Source organism: Etheostoma spectabile, chromosome 7 (genome assembly GCF_008692095.1).
Source record: "Etheostoma spectabile isolate EspeVRDwgs_2016 chromosome 7, UIUC_Espe_1.0, whole genome shotgun sequence".
Classification (NCBI taxonomy): Eukaryota; Metazoa; Chordata; class Actinopteri; order Perciformes; family Percidae; genus Etheostoma; species Etheostoma spectabile.
Genome location: NC_045739.1, coordinates 3,977,415 through 3,997,112, shown reverse-complemented (window position 1 = coordinate 3,997,112; position 19,698 = coordinate 3,977,415). Strand labels below are relative to the sequence as shown.

At 40.3% G+C, this 19,698-nt stretch overlaps 2 protein-coding genes across 4 annotated transcripts in view; one reads left to right on the top strand and one right to left on the bottom strand.

Moving 5' to 3' along the window:
* Positions 1 to 1,287: 1,287 nt before the first annotated feature.
* cacnb3a (calcium channel, voltage-dependent, beta 3a) overlaps positions 1,288 to 19,698 on the bottom strand; it is a 36,050-nt gene continuing 17,639 nt past the window's right edge. The window contains exons 14-15 of one of the 3 annotated variants that reach the window (XR_004332680.1): positions 18,363 to 19,512; positions 1,288 to 1,301 (exon numbers count right to left, since the gene is read on the bottom strand). Coding sequence is in view for 1 of the 3 variants with exons in the window: in XM_032520491.1 (XP_032376382.1) it covers positions 19,099 to 19,512 (414 nt within the window). In the remaining 2 variants the exon portion in view is untranslated. Of the gene's footprint in view, positions 1,302 to 16,716; positions 19,513 to 19,698 lie in introns of those variants that run through there. The other 2 variants (XM_032520491.1, XM_032520492.1) reach the window with 2 other exon arrangements.
* Positions 4,501 to 14,075, top strand: ddx23 (DEAD (Asp-Glu-Ala-Asp) box polypeptide 23). Its single transcript, XM_032520489.1, has 17 exons — positions 4,501 to 4,766; positions 5,760 to 5,911; positions 6,115 to 6,234; positions 6,747 to 6,840; positions 6,932 to 6,997; positions 7,119 to 7,257; positions 8,273 to 8,406; positions 8,985 to 9,097; positions 9,204 to 9,347; positions 9,553 to 9,778; positions 10,017 to 10,162; positions 10,283 to 10,460; positions 11,779 to 12,021; positions 12,138 to 12,289; positions 12,405 to 12,513; positions 12,886 to 13,060; positions 13,228 to 14,075. The coding sequence occupies exons 2-17, from the start codon at positions 5,760 to 5,762 to the stop codon at positions 13,449 to 13,451; spliced, it is 2,415 nt and encodes an 804-aa protein (XP_032376380.1). The 5' UTR covers positions 4,501 to 4,766; the 3' UTR covers positions 13,452 to 14,075.

The following is a 19,698-nucleotide window of genomic DNA, read 5'->3' as shown; positions in this document are numbered from 1 at the left end:
TAAAAAAAACACACATGATGCAAGCTCATACACATTCGCACAATCAACCTATCAGACATCTCCAGTACCACAGCGGCAGAAATGGAAGCAAAGCTATGCTGCCTGGTTACTGACGAGCTATCTGCAGACTGACATATAGGTTACATTTCCTTACATGCCAGAGCACACCGAACACACACACACACACACACACACACACACACAAACACACACACACACACACACACACACACACACACACCCCAGGCGCTATAACAGTGAGCTTTGCCACAGCTGCTCTGATAGTGTCATAACTCCTGTCTCTGGATGGAAAATGGGGTTGTATGTCAAAGGCTCAGCTGGGTGAGGAGTGACATTCTCCAGTGTCCCATTAGGGCATCAGCCTCTCTGTGGTTCCATCCAGCAGACATGGCCACTACAATGTCTTCCCACATTTTGTTTTTGCAAAAATGTTCCCGCTGTGTGCACAACCAATGTACTATAAAGCAATTGCTTGACATTTTGGGAAATACATGTTTTTGCTTTTGTGCAGAGCGTAAGATGAGACGATTGATACTACGCTCACAATTGAATACGGTTTATTTAAGGCTATGGCCAGCAGCTGGTTAGCTTAGCAAAATATTGTAAGTGAGTGGCACAGCTAAAATGGCTCTGTCCAAAGGTAAACGACCAGCACCTCTAAAGCTCACATGCTAACACAGTATACCCTGTATTTTAATCCCATTTGAAAAGCAAAGTGTAAAAGACAAGACAGTTGTAGTACAGGGGATTATGTGCCAGACTATTTCTTCAACCATAGTGTGTTGATCAGTGAGTTTACAGATAGGATTTTTTCCTTTGGACAGAGCAAGCTAACTGCTTGCCTCTAGTCTCAAGTCGTTATTCTTAGCCAAGCTAACTCTGCTGAACAGATACAAGATTGAGCTGCTCATGTAACTCTAGGTAAGAAAACAAATCAGCATATTTCCAAAAATGTAGAACTATTCCTTTAAACATCCTATTTAGCTTTTCAAATACAAGCTGTAATTGTATATTCATATTACAATTACCAGTTTGTTTCTTTCTCTAAAAGATTCAGTGTCTGAATTGCTCTGTCGTGTCTCTCAAGGCCAGACTAGGGCAGCCCGAACCGGCACCAAAATAACAACAATCAAAGCTGAATTTCTCTGATTGTACCAGATTTATTGAGGTAAAGTTTCTTTCAATCAATCTGTCCCTCTCTGTCTGATTGCTCAATCCAAAGCTGTTGTAATGTGACAGGTTCTGGCAGCAGGGCAGCTCTCAGCCTGTGTGTGTCTGTGCTTTGGGCGACTCAATGAGGCACACAGACCTCCCCAGACAGCAGACACCACAGCCTTTCTATCGCCCTGAACCCTGAGGACTGACTCATTAATATTAACCATGTTAAGATGTATTAACATTTGCATACAGTGCATAGTGTCATGAAAACTAAATCAAATATTTAATGTATACAACGCTTCATCTGTGATGCTGTAAAAGCTGTAATTCAACCAAGTTTCTGTCTCGTTTTTAGGTTAGTAGTACAATTTTGCTTGTTCGTGTGTTTTTTTGTGGGTACTGTATTTGCAGCTAAGGGCATCCATGCGTGAAGATGTACATGTGATTTGGTGTATGAATGTGTGTCAGTGTGTGCTGTGTATACTAAGCAGTTTACCTCATCTGCTCTGAATATTTTCTCATTCCCCAAGTGCAGCGAGGTGAGCCAGGTTCAACACACACACACCGGCGCTCAGCTCAGGTCTGCTGGAATGATAAGACCCCTTGTGTCCCTGCTACAGATAAACAGGCCCCCATGGTATTACTATACAGCCCCCCCCCCCTTTCCTATTATGACACCCCCAGAAACCCCTATTTACCCACACTGCTCATCTTTCCCAGATCTAACCCTTCTCTTCATACCCACGTGCGCCGTGTGGCACACCCTGAGGGCATGTCAAGAGTCAATGCTCTTTTAGCGGTTTAATTAGACAACCACGCCTGGCATCGGGGAATGTGGGGGGAAGGGAGCAAAGGCTGGGGAACATGAGGGGCTTGGGATGGGGGTAGACTGTAGTTTGGAGTTGGAAGGAGATACTTACAGTCAGACATGCGATGTGCACATCTGGTGAACAGCTAATCACACTCATATCTTTGCCATCCAATCATGAGACCCAGGCAAGTCTGTCTGGCTGCAAGACTGCAAATATCCGCATTATAAACACAACGCAGTCCAGCTTCCTGACCTGAAGAATCATTAACTGGTCATGAAACAAACAAAACATGTAGAGCCCTGGTAAAGAAATGCATTCAAAAAGGGGGTGCAATTTGATTCTGTTTGCCTGTTTACAGAAATTATCTGTTTTTTCTCCCCTTAAAAGACATTTTTCTTTGCTTTTAATCCTAAATGTTCTACACACACACACATTTATGACGCATCAATTTAAAGATAAATAACAAAGTTGTCATGTCTCTCCTCATCTTCCTGCTTTTTGTCACTGTATCATACACCATATACTTATATGACATACAATACATGCACACAGTACAGCAGCTAAGTGAAGAGTCAAAGAGCAGCACAATGTAATTGCATTCACTTAACATCTGTTCAAGATGGAGCTTTCAATTCCAATATAATGCTGGATATAATAACAATGCATCATATTTGAATTTTGATATTTTGTGAGTAAAATCTGAATCTCTAACGTAACAGCAACATTTTTGTCAGGTAAGTGTAGCAGCACAATGTTTTCCTCAGAAGTAGACGTGAGAAAGTAATTGTATAAAGAAGACATTTTCCCAGTGTCACAGTAGGAAAAGCAGCAGATGTGAATAATAAAAAGAGGTAATGGCTGAATTCCATTTAGCTGCTTCTGTTTCAAGGTCCTTGGATTGTGCATGCTGGTCACTGTCACACTGTCAGGGCTTACTGGAACACTTGAATAGAGTGAAGGCATTGATAATGTTATTAGTAGCTCCTGTGCTTTATCTACAATGACATTTAATCAGTTTACAGTTTATCCAGTGAAATGAAGAAAAAGATTAACAAAGGAGTCACAGAATTAACCCTTCATGGCTGAGATTTTGCCTTGCAATATTAATAAAAGAACATTCATTCAAGTTTCAGGGCCATGGTATTATGCACGCTGGTTCACTGACATGCTACTTGGACACCTAAATGGAACTGAGCCATTGTTAATGTCATTAGTTACACCAGTGCTGAGAGTAACCCTGAAAGCTTAAAAAATATGACAGCCCTTTGCACATATGCAGTAGTTACTGTATGAGGTGTATTAATTATCGCTTTGTGTGGTGTCTGTGAAACACTTTGTGTTACATTTTATATAGTGGTTATACAAATAAAGTCTGATTGATTTATTGATTAACTGGTAGATTGATTGATTAATTGATTGATTGATTGATTGATCGATTGATTGATATTCATTTCTTGTGCAGCTGTCATCCTCAGACTTTTAACCAAAAAATGCTATAAGGGAAAACAAAGAAATGCTAATGACCACAGTGCAGTATAAAAAATACACTACCTGACTTTTACTGTCTTACCAGTCTATTGTTTTCTTCCCCTCTATCATTCGCCTTTGTGTTTTTCTTCTTCTTTTTTTTATACCATCAACTTTGATCTGTTTTTACTGAAACAGTTTCACCTTCAGAAGGGCTCCATGAATCTCTCTTGATCTCCCCATGGATGAAAAGGCCAGTCCTGAATATGAATCAGCATTGGGCCAATCCAGACTATAGTCAGGCATAGCATCATCTAAAATATCTTTTATCTGTCTTCAGGAACATGTACACACCTACACACACATACACACCAGAGGACGGTTTAAATTAGAGAAAAAGCGGTCTGATCTCTGCAAGAACAGCTCTTCTTGAATGCTAATCTGCTGCAGAGGATAGTGTTTTTAAATTGTACTGAATAGACAGAACTATTTAATCATGGCTGCACTATAGTCAATGGTCATCAGTGGACTGATGGTCCTTTTAATTCTTTTCTCATGATTGCATTTTACAATTTTATTGTTTTAAAGTTTCAGTCTTTCTGTAGAGCTTCAACATAAGTGCTAGTAGCCTAATTATTCTCTTGTTATTGTTGTTATGCATTTATATGACAGACAGATAGAAAGATAGATAGATACTAGACAGGAAAAAGGGGAGTGAAGATTTTGATTGACTAAGCTTGAGTAATGCAGTTACTTTTGACTGAAACAGTCAAAGGTAAAGAAAAAATCATCCTTAAACCTAAAGCACAAGGTTACGTTCTTCATACTTTAAACTGTAAAATGCACAACAACGTTTAACTGTTAGCCGTTAAAAGCCTAATAAACGCAGTGTAAATTAACGGTTATTCTGTTTCATTTGGAAAAATCTGTACCTATCATGTAGGCTACTATAAAATTCTTCTAGATTTAATGTAACAAAAATCAGTGTTGCGCTAACTTGTAACACGGTTGCCACCTTGTGCCTAAAATGGCATACAAACACGGTTTTCTTTTCTGATCAGGCGCTTTAGGTGTTCATGGGTCCTGGCAATATCAACTTTGCTGGGAAATGTCGTTTTTTTCATGCATCCATGGAAAATGTAGTATAAACAGTCGTTTGCTGCACTCGGCTGCACTCTGTTTGGAACTCTCAGTACTACAACTCCCACAAAGCCTTGCTGGCTTTCGCTCGTGTCGAGCGATATGGCGTCTTCTTGAAGCGTACACAAATCGCAACTTAGCTAACTGTTTTGTGGACAAATTATTAAGGTAAGTTTTAAATGTCGTGCACTTCACATTTCCCCTGTTATGTCAATAAAGTATAAACGTTTGACTTAAGTTAGGTTTCAGTGTTTGAGTGTGGGCAGTATTTTGAAGACAGTTTTCTAACGTTAAATTGTTAGCTGGCTAACGTCAGAAGCTAGCTAGCTTGTTAGCACTATCTGCATTCGTTTTGTAGAGTAAACGTAACGTTAACGTTACTTAATTTTGTCTCATTGTTTACATCCGTTGTAACACGTTAGGTAATATTCACAATTACAATACACGTTCTTAATATTGATGGTAACCTTTGATATGATACTAAAATAAGCCTGAATCTTTTAGTGGAGGATTTATATTTACCGTCAGATACTCTGAATAATTACACTAGTGGTAATGCAAAATAAAAGCGGACAAGTCGAAAACCTAATGGATAAGAGCTGACCTGTATGTGCATTTAACCGTGGATTAATTCAGTGTTTCTTATTTAGTTCGTATTTGAAAGACTGTGTTGTCTATTGTCTAAAAACTGCACAAGACCAAATTCAACTTCAAATTTGCATTTGAATTTCAGTTTTATTGTCCCCAAGGTGAAATTTGTTTTGCAGTGAAGTAATGGAAAAATAAATTCATATGTTGTTATAAAATTATGTAACACATGCTAAAACTCATTCAGCAGTTCATGTCAAAGAATAATGTTGTTGGCACATGGTTAGTGAGCATTGCTGTAACGTTTTGTGTTGCATATTTAGACTTTTTTTGATTGGCCATCAATTATCCACCTGGTTACTTTGCGGTGGTTAGTGTCTTATCTGTAAAAGGTTTACTCAAAGATGCTATATTAGCTTGTGAGGAAAAACTGTTAAAGCAAATTTACATGTAATGTCTACCTTACAGTGTAATAACTGCTTAACTGTAGGCTTAAGTCCTTATCAAAAACTTACCCAAGTGAATGTCTAATAACAGATTTTAACTGTAACAACATGCTCTTTCTGTTTACAGATGGCAGCCGACTCCACAGACAAGAAGGATGCTGAATCCTCAGGGACCAAAGAGAGAGAGAGGAAACGCAGCCGTTCACGAGAACGTAAACTCTCGCCTACACGTAAGCGCAATCGTTCTCGTGAACGAAATCGCTCTAAGTCTGCAGAAAGGTAACTAAAATGCATGAGCACAGCCCTGTCTTTAACAATAGATTAGTGCAACTAGTAGAAGTATTAATTAGTTCTAATTGTTTTCATTTCTTCTTTCATTTCTTACACACAGCATTTGTCTTATTTTTGTTGTTGCATAACTAAGTTTCAGTTAGTCTGTTGTTGAAATTAAATATTGTATTTGATTTGTATTATAATGACAGAGACCGTCGCATGAAAGACAAGGATAGAGACAAGGAGCGTGACAGAGATAAGGACAGAGAGAGGGGCCGTAAGGACAGAGAAGCACATCGACGTGATAAAGATCGCAGTAAGAGATCCAGGTATGTAAATGCTGAAATACACAGCTTTGTGAGATTGAGAAGGATCACATGTGAATGTTGATTCACATTCTTTGGACAAAAGCAAAAATATGTAACTCTAAAGATTCTCAAACAACTTTATAATCATTCACATTTATGTTGCCTTCATGTTATATCAGAGTTGTTGTAATTGCCTTAATTAACTTGTAAACAACATTCACGCCAATGACCAAATTGTAATTACAACTGGTAAACTGAGAGTTCTCATATATTGGACTCGGCACTTGGTAATGCAGAAGTGCTAAACGTAGTAATTGGATGCCTTACGTCAGTCAAAACCTTTGTATTTTGGTGAGTGTCAGTCAATATAAGTTTCTTTTTGCGACTCCTTTTGGGTCATTGGATGTGTATGAGTAGGTTAGGTTACAATGATCATTTTGTTTGTTGAAATTAGTAAAATAAGCAATACAGTAAAGAATGAATGTTACTTTGTAAGAGGTTGGTTACATCTGTTAATTAACTATCCATTGTAGAAGTCTCTCACCCAAGTCGAAGGATGCCAAATCAAAGAGAGAGAGGGATATAAAAACAGAAGAGGAAGAAGATGAAAAAAAGAAAAAAGAGAAGGTACAAATCTGGTTTGGCTGAATCTTTCATAGCGCTATATCGTTTCTTAGGTTGTTAATTTGCATGTTCGACCTGTATTGCTTCTGTCCAGGTCCAACCTTTATCTTTGGAAGAGCTTCTCGCCAAGAAGAAGGCAGAAGAGGAAGCAGAGGCAAAGGTGAGAAGTTTCCTGAGGTCCACATTTCTCCTGTTCTTTTTAACCAAAGAGGAATTCATCCTTACTTTTTTTTTTCCTTCTTTTTTTTTTTCTTCTTTTTTCTTCTTTTTTTCCTCTTTAGCCCAAGTTTCTCTCTAAGGCAGAGCGAGAATCAGAGGCTCTTAAACGGAGGGAGCAACAAACGGAGGAAAGGAGGAGATTATTGGAAGATGAGAGGAAGAAGAGAAGGATGTTCCAGGACATGGGGAGAAAAATGATGGGTGTGTATCAGCCTCTGGTTTATTCAGTACTGCATGCTGTTTAGGGATCAGCCAGTATGGATTTCTTTAATGCCAATACTCATTTTCTTTTTTTATCAGCCTCACCGATGACTAATATTGGCTGCCGATTTTCTTGAGCGATACTGCTTTTGCTCCCTCAATTTCCACTTTACACTTCTGCAATCATCTTACATTCATATCATCCAAATTATGTGTGCAATGTGCATCATATAGATGGGTGCACTGCATAACTGCAAGGGTAAAAGGCTTTCATCAACATCTACTACTCAGCCTTGATGATGCCTGCTGACATATTATAAGACAGATATAATCAGGTCATCACAAAATGTCCTTTGTCAACACATTTAAATAATTTAGGAAACAATAAACCTGAAAAGTAGCCATTGAAGTAAAGTGCTTGATTTGTAATTTAAGACTGCCAAGGTTTACAATTTTCTACATAAAATAAAATGAGCATGTCTAAGATAATATGCCGCCGCCTAATAGGCATACTATTACAACATACTAGTAGGTCTAAAATGTAAAAGAAGCTACCAGATTTGTTAACCACAGAACATAAATCAGCAGAGGAAAATAAAGGGATGCGAATAACGGGGATCAGATGCACATTAAGCAACAAATTGAGATTCTGTATCAACATTAAAAGGTATAAATATTCAAGCACGTATAAAACATGTCTCTCAAAGTTTTGAAAGCTCTCCTTCAGGTGGGGCAGCACTCTCATATATTGCTGTGATGTGTGTGTCTCACTGAGCGAGACAGACGCGCACACACACAAACATCTGTTTGGTTGCTGACTGAAAAACTCATCCACCATTGAACTGGGTTGATAAAGATAACGTCAGCAAACCGCTCTAAACACAAGTACGGCATACACGGTGACGGTACATGATAAACGTTGACACAGATTAGTATTCGACTACGTTTAAAACATCTCTCTTATCATAAAAGCTCTTCTTGGTGCTAATGATCGTAACTAAAACTGTGTTTACAGAGGACCCCCAGGAAAGAGAGAGACGAGAGCGAAGAGAGCGAATGGAGAGAGAAAACAACGGGAATGAAGATGATGATGGAAGACAAAAGCTCAGAGAGGAGAAAGATAAAAGCAAAGAACTCCACGCCATCAAGGTTAGTCTCATGAAAACTTGCGTAGAGCAAATGAAATGATGGCCGTGACCGGCAATTTTAAATGTTGCATGAAGTGCAAAGCCCTATACAGCCAAATCACTGGTCCTTTTTGTAATTTAAATCCTTTCCAGGGAAATGTCCTTTTAAGTGCTTCAACGGCAAAATACACATCAAGTCACTGCTGTTCTCGGTAGCACCAGGTACCAAATGTCAAATTAGTGTTATGGCTCTTTTTATCCTCGAGTAGAACAGTATTACTATGATACGGACAACTTTGCCTAAAAAGCCATCACTTATACAGATTAAGCCAACAAGCCATGTTGCAATGTAACATATTCTTTGTCCTAGGTCCTAGGGTGTCATGCTGTACATCTGTAAAGCCCCATGAGGCAGATTAATGATATTGGGTGATATTAAAAAAAAAAGTCACTTGACTGTTATTTGTATTAGCCTGTAACTTTTGGCATTCAAGCATTGCAAATTTAAAAATGTTGACCTTCTAAAACATGATCCAACTGTGCATTAAAATTCAGCTTTGAATGATGTTATTAACAAAATTAAATATTTGATCTTGACAGGAGCGTTACCTGGGTGGGCTCAAGAAACGCCGAAGAACTCGTCACCTGAACGACAGGAAATTTGTGTTTGAGTGGGACGCTTCTGAAGACACCTCAGTTGATTACAACCCAATGTGAGTAAACATGAACACACTGTATCACTCTCAAATTGAAGCATGTCTTTTTTTTTTGTCAGAATGTGTACTAATCTGAACAACGTGTTCCCAATCTCTCTCCCAGTTACAAAGAAAAGCACCACGTGCAGCTGTATGGACGAGGCTTCATCGCTGGCATCGACTTGAAGCAGCAGAAACGAGATCAGTCACATTTCTATGGTGACTTAATGGAGAGAAGGCGCACGCTGGAAGAGAAGGAGCAGGAAGAGTGAGTAAAATAGAGATGATCAGGTCTGTTAGGGGTTTTAAAGAGGATACTGGTGGTTTTCTTAAAAAACAACTTAAAAAAACTGACTGAAAACTGTCTAAAAATGTGTTTATGCAATGAAATGTTTGTCAGACACATAAAGTAGACATAATTTGTACTGACTCAACAACCTAATGACAGCATCTTTCTTGTCTCCTCTTCTCAGGACAAGACTGAAGAAGATGCGTAAGAAGGAAGCGAAGCAGCGCTGGGACGACAGACATTGGTCTCAAAAGAAGCTGGACGAGATGACGGACAGAGACTGGCGAATCTTTAGAGAGGACTACAGCATCACCACCAAGGGAGGAAAGATCCCGAACCCCATCAGGAACTGGAAGGAGTATTCAATGCCCGATCACATCCTGGAGGTCATCGAAAAGTGTGGTTACAAGGTCGGCGCGCTGAGACTCAATGTTGAAGTTTTCATAAGAAGAATGTATATTTTTGTAACTTTCACAAGCCAATAAAGCTGTTACTTTAGTTTCAGTTCTGCACAGAGTTAGGTAAAAAAAAAAAAGCTACAGTTAATTTAATTTATTTTACCTTTTCTAACTAGTATACCCTACATTTTTTTTCACTGGTTAATTTAAATTTAATCACTGTTAATGACTTTTCTCTCTTAAATTCTAGGATCCGACACCCATTCAGAGGCAAGCCATTCCTATTGGTTTACAGAACCGTGACATCATTGGTGTGGCCGAAACAGGTAGCGGTAAAACAGCTGCTTTCCTGATTCCACTGCTTGTCTGGATCACCACCCTGCCAAAGATTGACAGGTAACATCCCATGCTCAAGTAATATCAATGAAACCAACTAACAACGCTGCATTTTCCATTGGCTTTTTTTTTGACGTAACTGTCTATGACGTTGCTCTGCTCTTGTGGCTGTACATGCAGAATTGAAGACTCAGACCAGGGTCCTTATGCTGTGATCCTGGCTCCAACTCGTGAGTTGGCGCAGCAGATTGAAGAGGAGACCATAAAGTTTGGTAAACCGCTTGGCATCCGCACAGTGGCTGTGATTGGAGGAATCTCCAGAGAAGACCAGGGCTTCCGTCTCAGAATGGGCTGTGAGGTAAAAAAAATTGCATTTACACCTGTTTGGAAAGCCACTGAAACAGTAACTAGATAATCAAAGTGTCTAAAGGTAAAGGTCACATGACATGCCGCTTTTTGGATGCTGGATGCAGTGGCCCCGTAATACCGTATATGAAGTCTCTTTCCCAAAATTCTGCCTTGGTGCAGAATTACAGCCACTAGAGCCAGTTCCACAGTGAGCTTTACTTAGGATGTGCCATTTCCGAGTCTGTACCTTCAAATGCTATTGAGAAGGAGAGGGGTGGGGCATGGTGGAGGGTGGGAATGTGGCCTTGACCAACTGCCATGTTTCGCTTGTTTTCAAGCCATGATGTGTCTCTCTTTCTTATGGGTGGGCCAAATTCTCTGGGCGGGTAAAGGAGAGAAAGGGGAGGTAACCTTGTACTTTATTTATTTCAAGACAGGGACAGCGCGTTATAAAACATTAATCTTGTACAACAAGAGAGAATGCGTTTTGCCAGGTTCTATTTTCCACCTGTAGTCCCCGGGCAGGTTGATAGAAAAGTACATAGGAAATTAGTAAAGAGAAAGAAAATTATTAAATAAAATAGGCAGAGAGACAATTTATAAAACAGATAAATGGACAGGGCAGGCTTGCCCCTTACTCAGGGCTCGGTTTACACCTATCACCATATCTAGCCACTGGGGGGCCATAGGCAGGCGGGGGGAACTCATATTAAGGTTAAAAAACCTCAAAGTGAAATTTTCAGGCCATGGACCTTTAACATCCAACAAGCACAAAAGTATGTTCTGTAACACTCTGTGTATAATCAGTCTTAAAAAACAAACAAATGTTTAATAAATAAGTAATTCTTCATTATATTTTCTAACTCGAAGGCTTTTAAATATCCATACACACAGTTTGTTCCACGCAACATTTACTCGTTGAGGATTTAAAAAAACGTCTGTCTGTCACAGATAACGGCCCATGAATCTGCCTAGAAATCATAGAAAAAAAAAAGACGCTTCAGATCTTGCCTGATAATCATCACGTTTGGAAGTTTTCTTCAGTATGAAAGTTATCTAGCGATACAAGAACTGCTAATGGATTATTCAATTCACTTTTTTAATAGTACACATTTGCCAAAATGTAAACAAAGACTTAAAATGGAGGAGAATATGTGGTACAATGTATTTGGTTGGTGTGATTCTTAGCAGCTGTGTATTTGGCTTACCAGATCTTAACAAAAACAATTTCAGACAATGTAAACGGACAGTTTTCAAATGTCATAAGGTAACAATGCTTGGTACACAAAACACACACATTCACCAACTGTGTTTTCCTTCACTAACAGATTGTGATCGCCACCCCCGGCCGTCTGATTGATGTGCTGGAGAACCGGTACCTGGTTCTGGGCCGCTGCACCTATGTGGTCCTCGATGAGGCAGATCGTATGATTGACATGGGCTTCGAGCCCGACGTCCAGAAGATTCTGGAGTACATCCCAGTGACCAATCAGAAACCAGACACCGACGAAGCAGAGGACCCTGAGAAAATGATGCTGAACTTTGAATCTGGAAAACATAAATACAGACAAGTATGTTTATCGGTCAAACATAAATTTTATAAAGACTGTTGTGTAGGTGCCAGCTGCCTTCACTGTTAGTTGTGTTTTAAAGCTTTATTTTTGTTTATTTTTTTGCACCTTTTCAGACGGTCATGTTCACAGCCACTATGCCTGCAGCTGTAGAGAGACTGGCCAGGAGCTATTTGAGACGTCCTGCTGTGGTGTACATTGGGTCTGCTGGCAAACCTCACGAGAGAGTTGAACAGAAGGTGTTGCTAATGTCAGAGGGAGAGAAGAGGTGAGATGGACACAAACGCATACTGTGTATATATAAATACATACTAAAAATCAAATATCCCGTCTATGTCAAGGTGTCTTACTGAGTGGTTTTGGATTGTGTGTGTGTGGTGCAGGAAGAAGCTGCTGGAGGTGTTGTCTCATGGCTTTGAGCCTCCCATCATCATCTTCGTCAACCAGAAGAAGGGTTGTGACGTGCTGGCTAAGTCTCTGGAGAAGATGGGGGTAAGTCACTGGGCTGGACCAGTGGGTCCAAAATTTCACCTGAAAGCTTTTTCTTCATAACATTGAATGTCCGTGTCCACTAAATGAGCAACAATCAAATAAGTTTGAAGATGACAATTGGTACAAACATGGTCCAATTTTCTAATGTTATTGTGTCTGGTTCTTGGATTTATAACTAAATACCTGAAAAACTAGTGACATTCCCATGAGCCCCAGCTGTACTTAGTGTTCATTAATGTTGCTATACAACATTGTGTTAGCATTCATTGTCTTTGAGCATGTTAAAGTCAGAGTCCTGTTTCATCAACAATGTGCAGTAAGTACTGAAAATAAAACACAAAATATGACCTCCGTTGTCTTTTCTTCACTCAGTACAATGCTTGCACGCTGCACGGTGGCAAAGGCCAGGAGCAGAGAGAGTTTGCGCTCTCCAACCTCAAGGCGGGAGCCAAAGATATCCTGGTGGCCACCGACGTTGCTGGTCGAGGTATCGATATCCATGACGTCTCCATGGTCCTCAACTATGACATGGCTAAGAACATTGAAGGTAAGAAGCCTCATTCTCCCTATTTGTCTTTTCCATTTTGTCTGTATTTTTGTTGTTCCGTCAACATCGTAATTTGATATATATTTGGTGAAAAGTAAAAATTCTTAACATAGAATACAAATAAATGAAAGTATTTACTAAGCCATGTTGTTTTCCTCCTCCTGCAGATTACATCCATCGTATAGGTCGTACGGGGCGTGCCGGTAAGAGTGGTATGGCCTTGACTTTCCTTACCAAAGAGGACTCAGCAGTTTTCTACGACCTGAAGCAGGCCATCCTGGAAAGCCCGGTCTCCACCTGCCCTCCAGAGCTGACCAACCACCCGGAAGCTCAGCACAAACCTGGAACCATCCTGACCAAGAAGAGACGCGAGGAGACCATCTTTGCCTGATTTATCCCAGATGTTCCCATAAGAATCGGACTTTACACAGTGAACACACACTCATCAGTGTCTCGTGTTTCATCATGTTGTATCTGCACAGAATGTCTCTGTTTTACATCAAGATTTGGTCTCAAGGTATTTTAATTCTTACCTTATTTTTCTCTTTTGCTGTTGGTCTGTTTTTGTCTTTTCAGCCAGGCAGTTGTCTTTCACTAGTGCAAAAATCATCACCACAGTTTTTTGGGATTTTAAACTTGAACATGGGCAGTTTGTCATCGATGTGCGTGAATTTGCATAATTCTACTCATTCAAACGTGTAAATGTAAAGTCAGTGGTAGTTTTGTTTTTCTTCTATAACCAAGATGTGATAATGTAATGATCTTGCTCTTCAGTTATCCATTGTAAGAAATACCAACCAGGATGCGAGTGTAGATGAGTAGTAAGCGTTATCCTTTATTACTTCTCTGTGAACCATAATTTGAGTTTCCTGACTGTTTAAGAGGCCAATGACCGAAGTCCCTGCCAGTTTCTTCAGATGCATTCTGTATGTCATCATTTTAAATGGAAACATTTGTAAGTTGTGAATACAGCAAATTTGAGTGACGTCTGGCTAATAACTGTCGAAAAACATATCTTGGGAAGAGTTTTTTTTTTCTTCTTTAATACTTTTTTAGTGCTAACTTAAAGCACTCAAAGAGGTACAGATGTCAGTTTTTTTTTTTACAGCTTTGTTTACATGACTTGTTCATTAAACAATTTAAACTTGTCAAGTAAAATCAGCAGGTTTATACCTGAGCCTGCCACTTTTTAATGTATTCATTAAAGTGTGTATGCTGCTTTGCATACTGGGACAACAGGTGGTGGTTGCAGATAAATACTGTCATTCAGAAATATGAACCCAAAATTAACAAACTACAAACATGTCAGAACTCTTCCAAAAGGCAATAGATCAGAAACACAAAAAGGGTTACATTATATTCATGTACAGTATGTTTTTAAGTGACCTGCTGAGGATGATTAGTTCTAATTAATTACGAACAAGCCATTTAACCAATAAAGTTGGTTTAGATTATTTTTTGGGCTTTTACGCCTTTTAATTTTTGAGAGGGCAGGCAAGTGAAAAGCGGGGAAGACATGCAGGAAATCGTCAAAGGTCGGATTCAGACCCTGGACCTCTGCATCAAGGCATCAACCTCAAAGTACATGTGCACCTGCTTCACCACTGATCCAACCTGGCAACACACCAAGAAGACCTTTAATCACAACGCCACGTTACTCCTGCTCCTCTACGTGTGCGTGCCTGAAGTTTACCTGTGTGGTATCTGTGAATAACAGAGGGGTCAGATTAGCTCTGAATTTCATAGACAACAGCTGCAAACCTTCATATTTGTTTAAAGCTCCTGAAAACATTTGATTATTTACTGTGGACATTAACAGTATATGTTAGGCCAAAACGTTTCTCACTCATGACAACCTCATTTGGGAAATTGTGATATCATGTAGTTCTGTTTAGCAACAGTTTGAATCGAGTTGTGATGACTGTTGTGGCTGGTTTTCTACAGTCTGTGGTCGTTACGCTTAAGTCAGAGGGTCATCAAACCTATTCTGGTTAATCCTAAAAAGGAACTTTGTATATATGCATCAAATTTTGTGGCAATCCAGCCAATAGTTGTTAATTAAAAGCCATAAATATCAACCTCATGGTGGCGCTAGAAGAAAAGTCAAACTTTGGGGACAATGTCTGTCCAAAAGTTCAATTCAATTTTATTTATATAGCACTTAATCACAACAACAGTTATCTATTCGCGCTTTTCATAAAAGAACAAGTCCAGACCGCACTCTGTGATGTTATTTACAGAAACCCAACAGTTCCCAACAAGAGGAAGCGCTAGGCGACAAAGGTGAGGAAAAACTTCCTTTAAGAGGCAGAAACCTCGAGCAGAACCATGGCTCAGGGTGGGCGGTCATCTGCCTCGACCAGTTGGGGGTGAGAGAGAGACAGACAGCGAGAGACATGGAGGATTGCAGCAGAGGGTGTCGAGCAGGAACATGGAGGCAGCGGGTGACTCCAACCACAGATCCAGAGCCAGAAACACCCTAAGGAAGCTATAGGAGGAGAGAGGAGAGGGCAAGACTCCGGGAAAAGGGAAGGAGTCGAGTTAGTAACATGCATTAATGGAATGAGATTGCATTCAGATGGAGAGAAGGAGGAGGAGAGAGGTGCTCATTGCATCATGGGAAGTCCCCCCAGCAGTCTAGGCCTATAGCGGCGTAACTAAGGGATGGTTCAGGACTTTCCTGAGCCAGCCCTGACTATAAGCTTTATCAAAGAGGAAAGTCTTAAGCCTACTCTTAAATCTGGAGACGGTGTCTGCCTCCTGAACCCAGACTGGAACCTGGTTCCACAGGAGAGGAGCCTGATAGCTGAACGCTCTGGCTCCCGTTCTACTTTTAGAGACTCGAGGAACCACAAGGAACCCTGCATTCTGGGAGCGCAGTGCTCTGGTGGGGTAGTTAGGTACTATGAGCTCTTTAAGATACGATGGTGCCTGACCATGAAGAGCTTTGTAGGTGAGAAGAAGGATTTTAAATTCTATTCTGGATTTTACAGGAAGCCAATGCAGAGAAGCTAAAACAGGAGAGATGTGGTCTCTTTTCCTGGTTCCTGTCAGAACACGTGCTGCAGCATTCTGGATCAGCTGTAGAGTCTTTATGGATTTTTTCGAGCAGCCTGATAATAAAGAATTACAGTAATCCAGCCTAGAAGTAACAAATGACTAGTTTTTCTGCATCATTTTAAGACGGGATATTCCTGATTTTTGCAATATTACGTAGGTGAAAAAAGGCCCTTGAAATTTGCTTTATGTGAGAATTAAAGGACATGTCACGATCAAAGATGACTCCAAGATTCCTCACAGTGGTGCTGGAGGCCAGGGTGATGCCATCCAGAGTAACTTTCTCTTTGGATGATGCGTCACGGAGGTGCTTGGGCCCCAGAGCGATAACTTCAGTTTTATCGGAGTTTAACATTAGAAAATTACAGGTCATCCAGGTTTTAATATCCTGAAGGCACATTTGAAGTTTAGCTAACTGATTAGTTTCATCCGGTTTGATCGATAGATATAATTGAGTATCATCTCCATAACAATGAAAGTTTATGCAGTGTTTCCTGATAATATTGCCTAAAGGAAGCATATGTAAAGTTCATGGCACTGCTAAAATGTAATTGAGTGCTTTGTAGTGAAACAAAAAAAAAGACCCACACAATTAAAAGTACATAAAATGTCATGTTTATTTTAAGTCATATTTTACTTAGCATTGTGAATCTATTTTCAAATAGAAAGCATTCTATACAGCATCAGGCAGGAAATGTCTCACTTTTTACACATTTGCTGTCTCTTTTGATAAATAGAGGGAAGAGGCGTGTTGGATCACGCTAGCACGCTGTGGTAGTCTGGTGGATACACGGTTATATTTAGTGCAGTTATTGCATTACAAAGCAACCATCCCAAAGAAAAGTAGTGCAATTTTTTTTTTCTACTCACACAAAAACAGGAAGTCCAGATGGTCTAAGGCGTTTAAAGTTTTTCAATGTTTAGGCTTAGTATTGCATACAGAATAAGACAGAGGAAACTGAATTATAAATTATAACCCTTGTAAAAATTGTGCTTCATAAATTGAAAAACCTCAACTGCTTTATCAGTTGCTAAATTGGTCCGCTTTGAAAAACATACTCTGCCAAAATATAATGAAAATAGCTAATTGGTGAACTAAAACATGCAGGGCTTTAATAATTCACTCATTCGATTTTATCACAAATTAAAAAATTGTAGTGCCTGATCTGGGACCGGGACAATTTTTAAGCAAGTGACTTTTAAAAGTGCATCAACCAGTGTCCACCCAATATTGTGGATAGAAAAAAAATGTCCCCAATATTAATGTTTGTGGATAAATAAAGTGATGCATTCTGATTTTTTTTTTTTTTTAGTAATAGTGTTGTTAGTGTGTGAGGAGTGAGTAGCCCCAAAGACAAGACTATCACTACAAGACAACAAGGAGAATCAGAATCAATGCATTACTGAAATACTTAACTGTAAAAAGAAACAATCAGATTTCATGCAACACTTGCATAGATTTTTTTCAATCATGCTGATTTTTTTTTGTCTTCAAAATATACAGAACACTAGATAGAGATACCTGTGAGACATGGAAGCAGTAAACCAGTATTTCCTAAAGCCGGCTGTTAACAGTATCGACCCCTTTTTCATGAAGTGGGTCGCTGCTCGTCTGCATCACGTCGAACTCCTCATCGGCTCATGAACTAATAATGGTGCAGAAACAGAATGGCATCGTGTCACGGGTGCTACGAGTCCTTCAGGAGCACGACACATTTGTTACGTGGAGTTGAGCGCGATAAGTGTGTAGGACTTACACCTGAGGATCTGCTTTGATCAAAATCGAATCAAACTGCAGTACGTGACGCAATGTTTGGCAAAGACGTACAAGGGGAGTGAGATAAGTGTAGGAACTGTGGATGCTACAATCAATAACGTGCTACAATCGAATTACGGTTGGGTTTGGAGACACCGGGTGGTGTTGGAGGTGCAAAAAGGCATGCAAACTTACATTCTCTGAAGATTTGAAGAGGCGCTGCAGCATGTGCTTAAACATATGTGAATGGTTCAATGTAAACAAGCGAGTTTGGCAAATAATTCACCCTTTTAAAAGATAACATTCCCCTTTCTAAGTTGTGTTTTACATTCTCTGTGCCCATTTTGAGATTGTTTTTTTCTTCAAGGTGTTGAGAGTGATTGTGCAACAGCAAAGGCGAGTGATGCCCCGAACACACTGTACTGTAGGTGACACTGACGCTATACTGCAGCTTCATACCGCTTACTTCAATTGTGACCGTTCAGAAACTCTGATGTGTGTGTGTGTGTCTCTCCATTCACCGTTTTCAGAGTATGAGTGAACACATGGGTGGCAACATTTTTCTGAAACAACAAACAAGTCCATATTAACAAAATCAAACAAATATAGTAGCAATGAAACAAACCAGGTGCCCATTCAGTATATACATTGTGATCAAATGCATTACTATTTCCCATAAATGGATTCAACAGTAGACATTCCTACATTAGTTTATCCGTAAAGATCATTCTGTTCCTGTTCTGACGTTAATGTGCAAATAGTTTTAAAATAATTATACCCATACATGCAATAGTAAAGATAGTTAAAAAGTCTTAGGAATTTTAAGGCCAGTATATGAGACATCCTACAATAGAGAAACCTTAGGCAAAGCAGCTAAAGTTTGAGTTTGCCTACAGCTGGTAGCCTGAAACCTTTCCATTGCAGAGGTGAGTAGCCCTGTTGACTTTAATCTGAATTACATGACCCTGGAGAGGTCAGTGCATCCTCTAGAGATGAATTATAACTGGGAGCCTGGAAGTGAGTGACTCGAAATTCTTATAAAATAGACCTAAAGTTGTCTTCTTATAATAACGGGGCATTTGTTTCTAATTTGGAGCTGATTTGGTGCAAGTTTTTTCATCTCTAAATTGTTTGTTTGGGAAAATATGACAGTCGGAGGGCTCGAGGGCGGGGGGGAGGGGTTCTCTGTGCTGATCTGGAGGCCGGGTGTGGGGGGCTTTGTTCCTTAGTAGGTGTCTCGGGGCCAGGGGCGGCTGCGCTGGCGGTTGTTCCTCTGGTTGTGACCTCGCTGAGCTTCACGATGGAGCAGCCTGTCCTGTGACTCGTGCCCATTGGCACTGTGGGCACTGCCAGTGTGCCCACGGTGAGGGGGGTACATGTCCCTATATGTGCGAGCATGGCAGGGGGAGGCAAACTCATCCTCCTCCTCTTCCTCCTCTTCTTCTTCCTCCTCCTCCTCTTCATCCTCCGCACCCCCCCTGTGGCACGGGCTCCCCCTCCGGCCACGAGACAGGGAGTCGCTGGCCTCGTCAGACGGCATAAGACTGTCCTGCTCCAGGGGGGAGTGGGCCTCCTCACCCACCTCTTCCTCCTCACCCTCCAAGCCCACGGCCTCACAAGGCTGAGGCTGGTTCTTGTTCTGGAGGATTTGAGTCGCGGAGGGGAGGGGGAGAAAGAGAATCAAAAGAAAGCTCCCAAAAAACAGCACAACATCTCAAAGCAGCTTCCGACTTTCTGTTAACAGAACATCATAGACAGTTTCCATAGACAGCAAACACACAGAGGGTAGACAAAATAATGCAAACACTACATCAAGGACTTTGAA

Excerpts from the sequence above, each read along its gene's own strand:
- ddx23 (XM_032520489.1), top strand. The coding sequence starts at position 5,760 with ATGGCAGCCGACTCCACAGACAAGAAGGATGCTGAATCCTCAGGGACC. Across the intron at positions 5,912-6,114 it reads CGCTCTAAGTCTGCAGAAAG|AGACCGTCGCATGAAAGACA; the intron begins GTAACTAAAATG and ends TTATAATGACAG. Across the intron at positions 13,061-13,227 it reads CATGGCTAAGAACATTGAAG|ATTACATCCATCGTATAGGT; the intron begins GTAAGAAGCCTC and ends CTCCTCCTGCAG.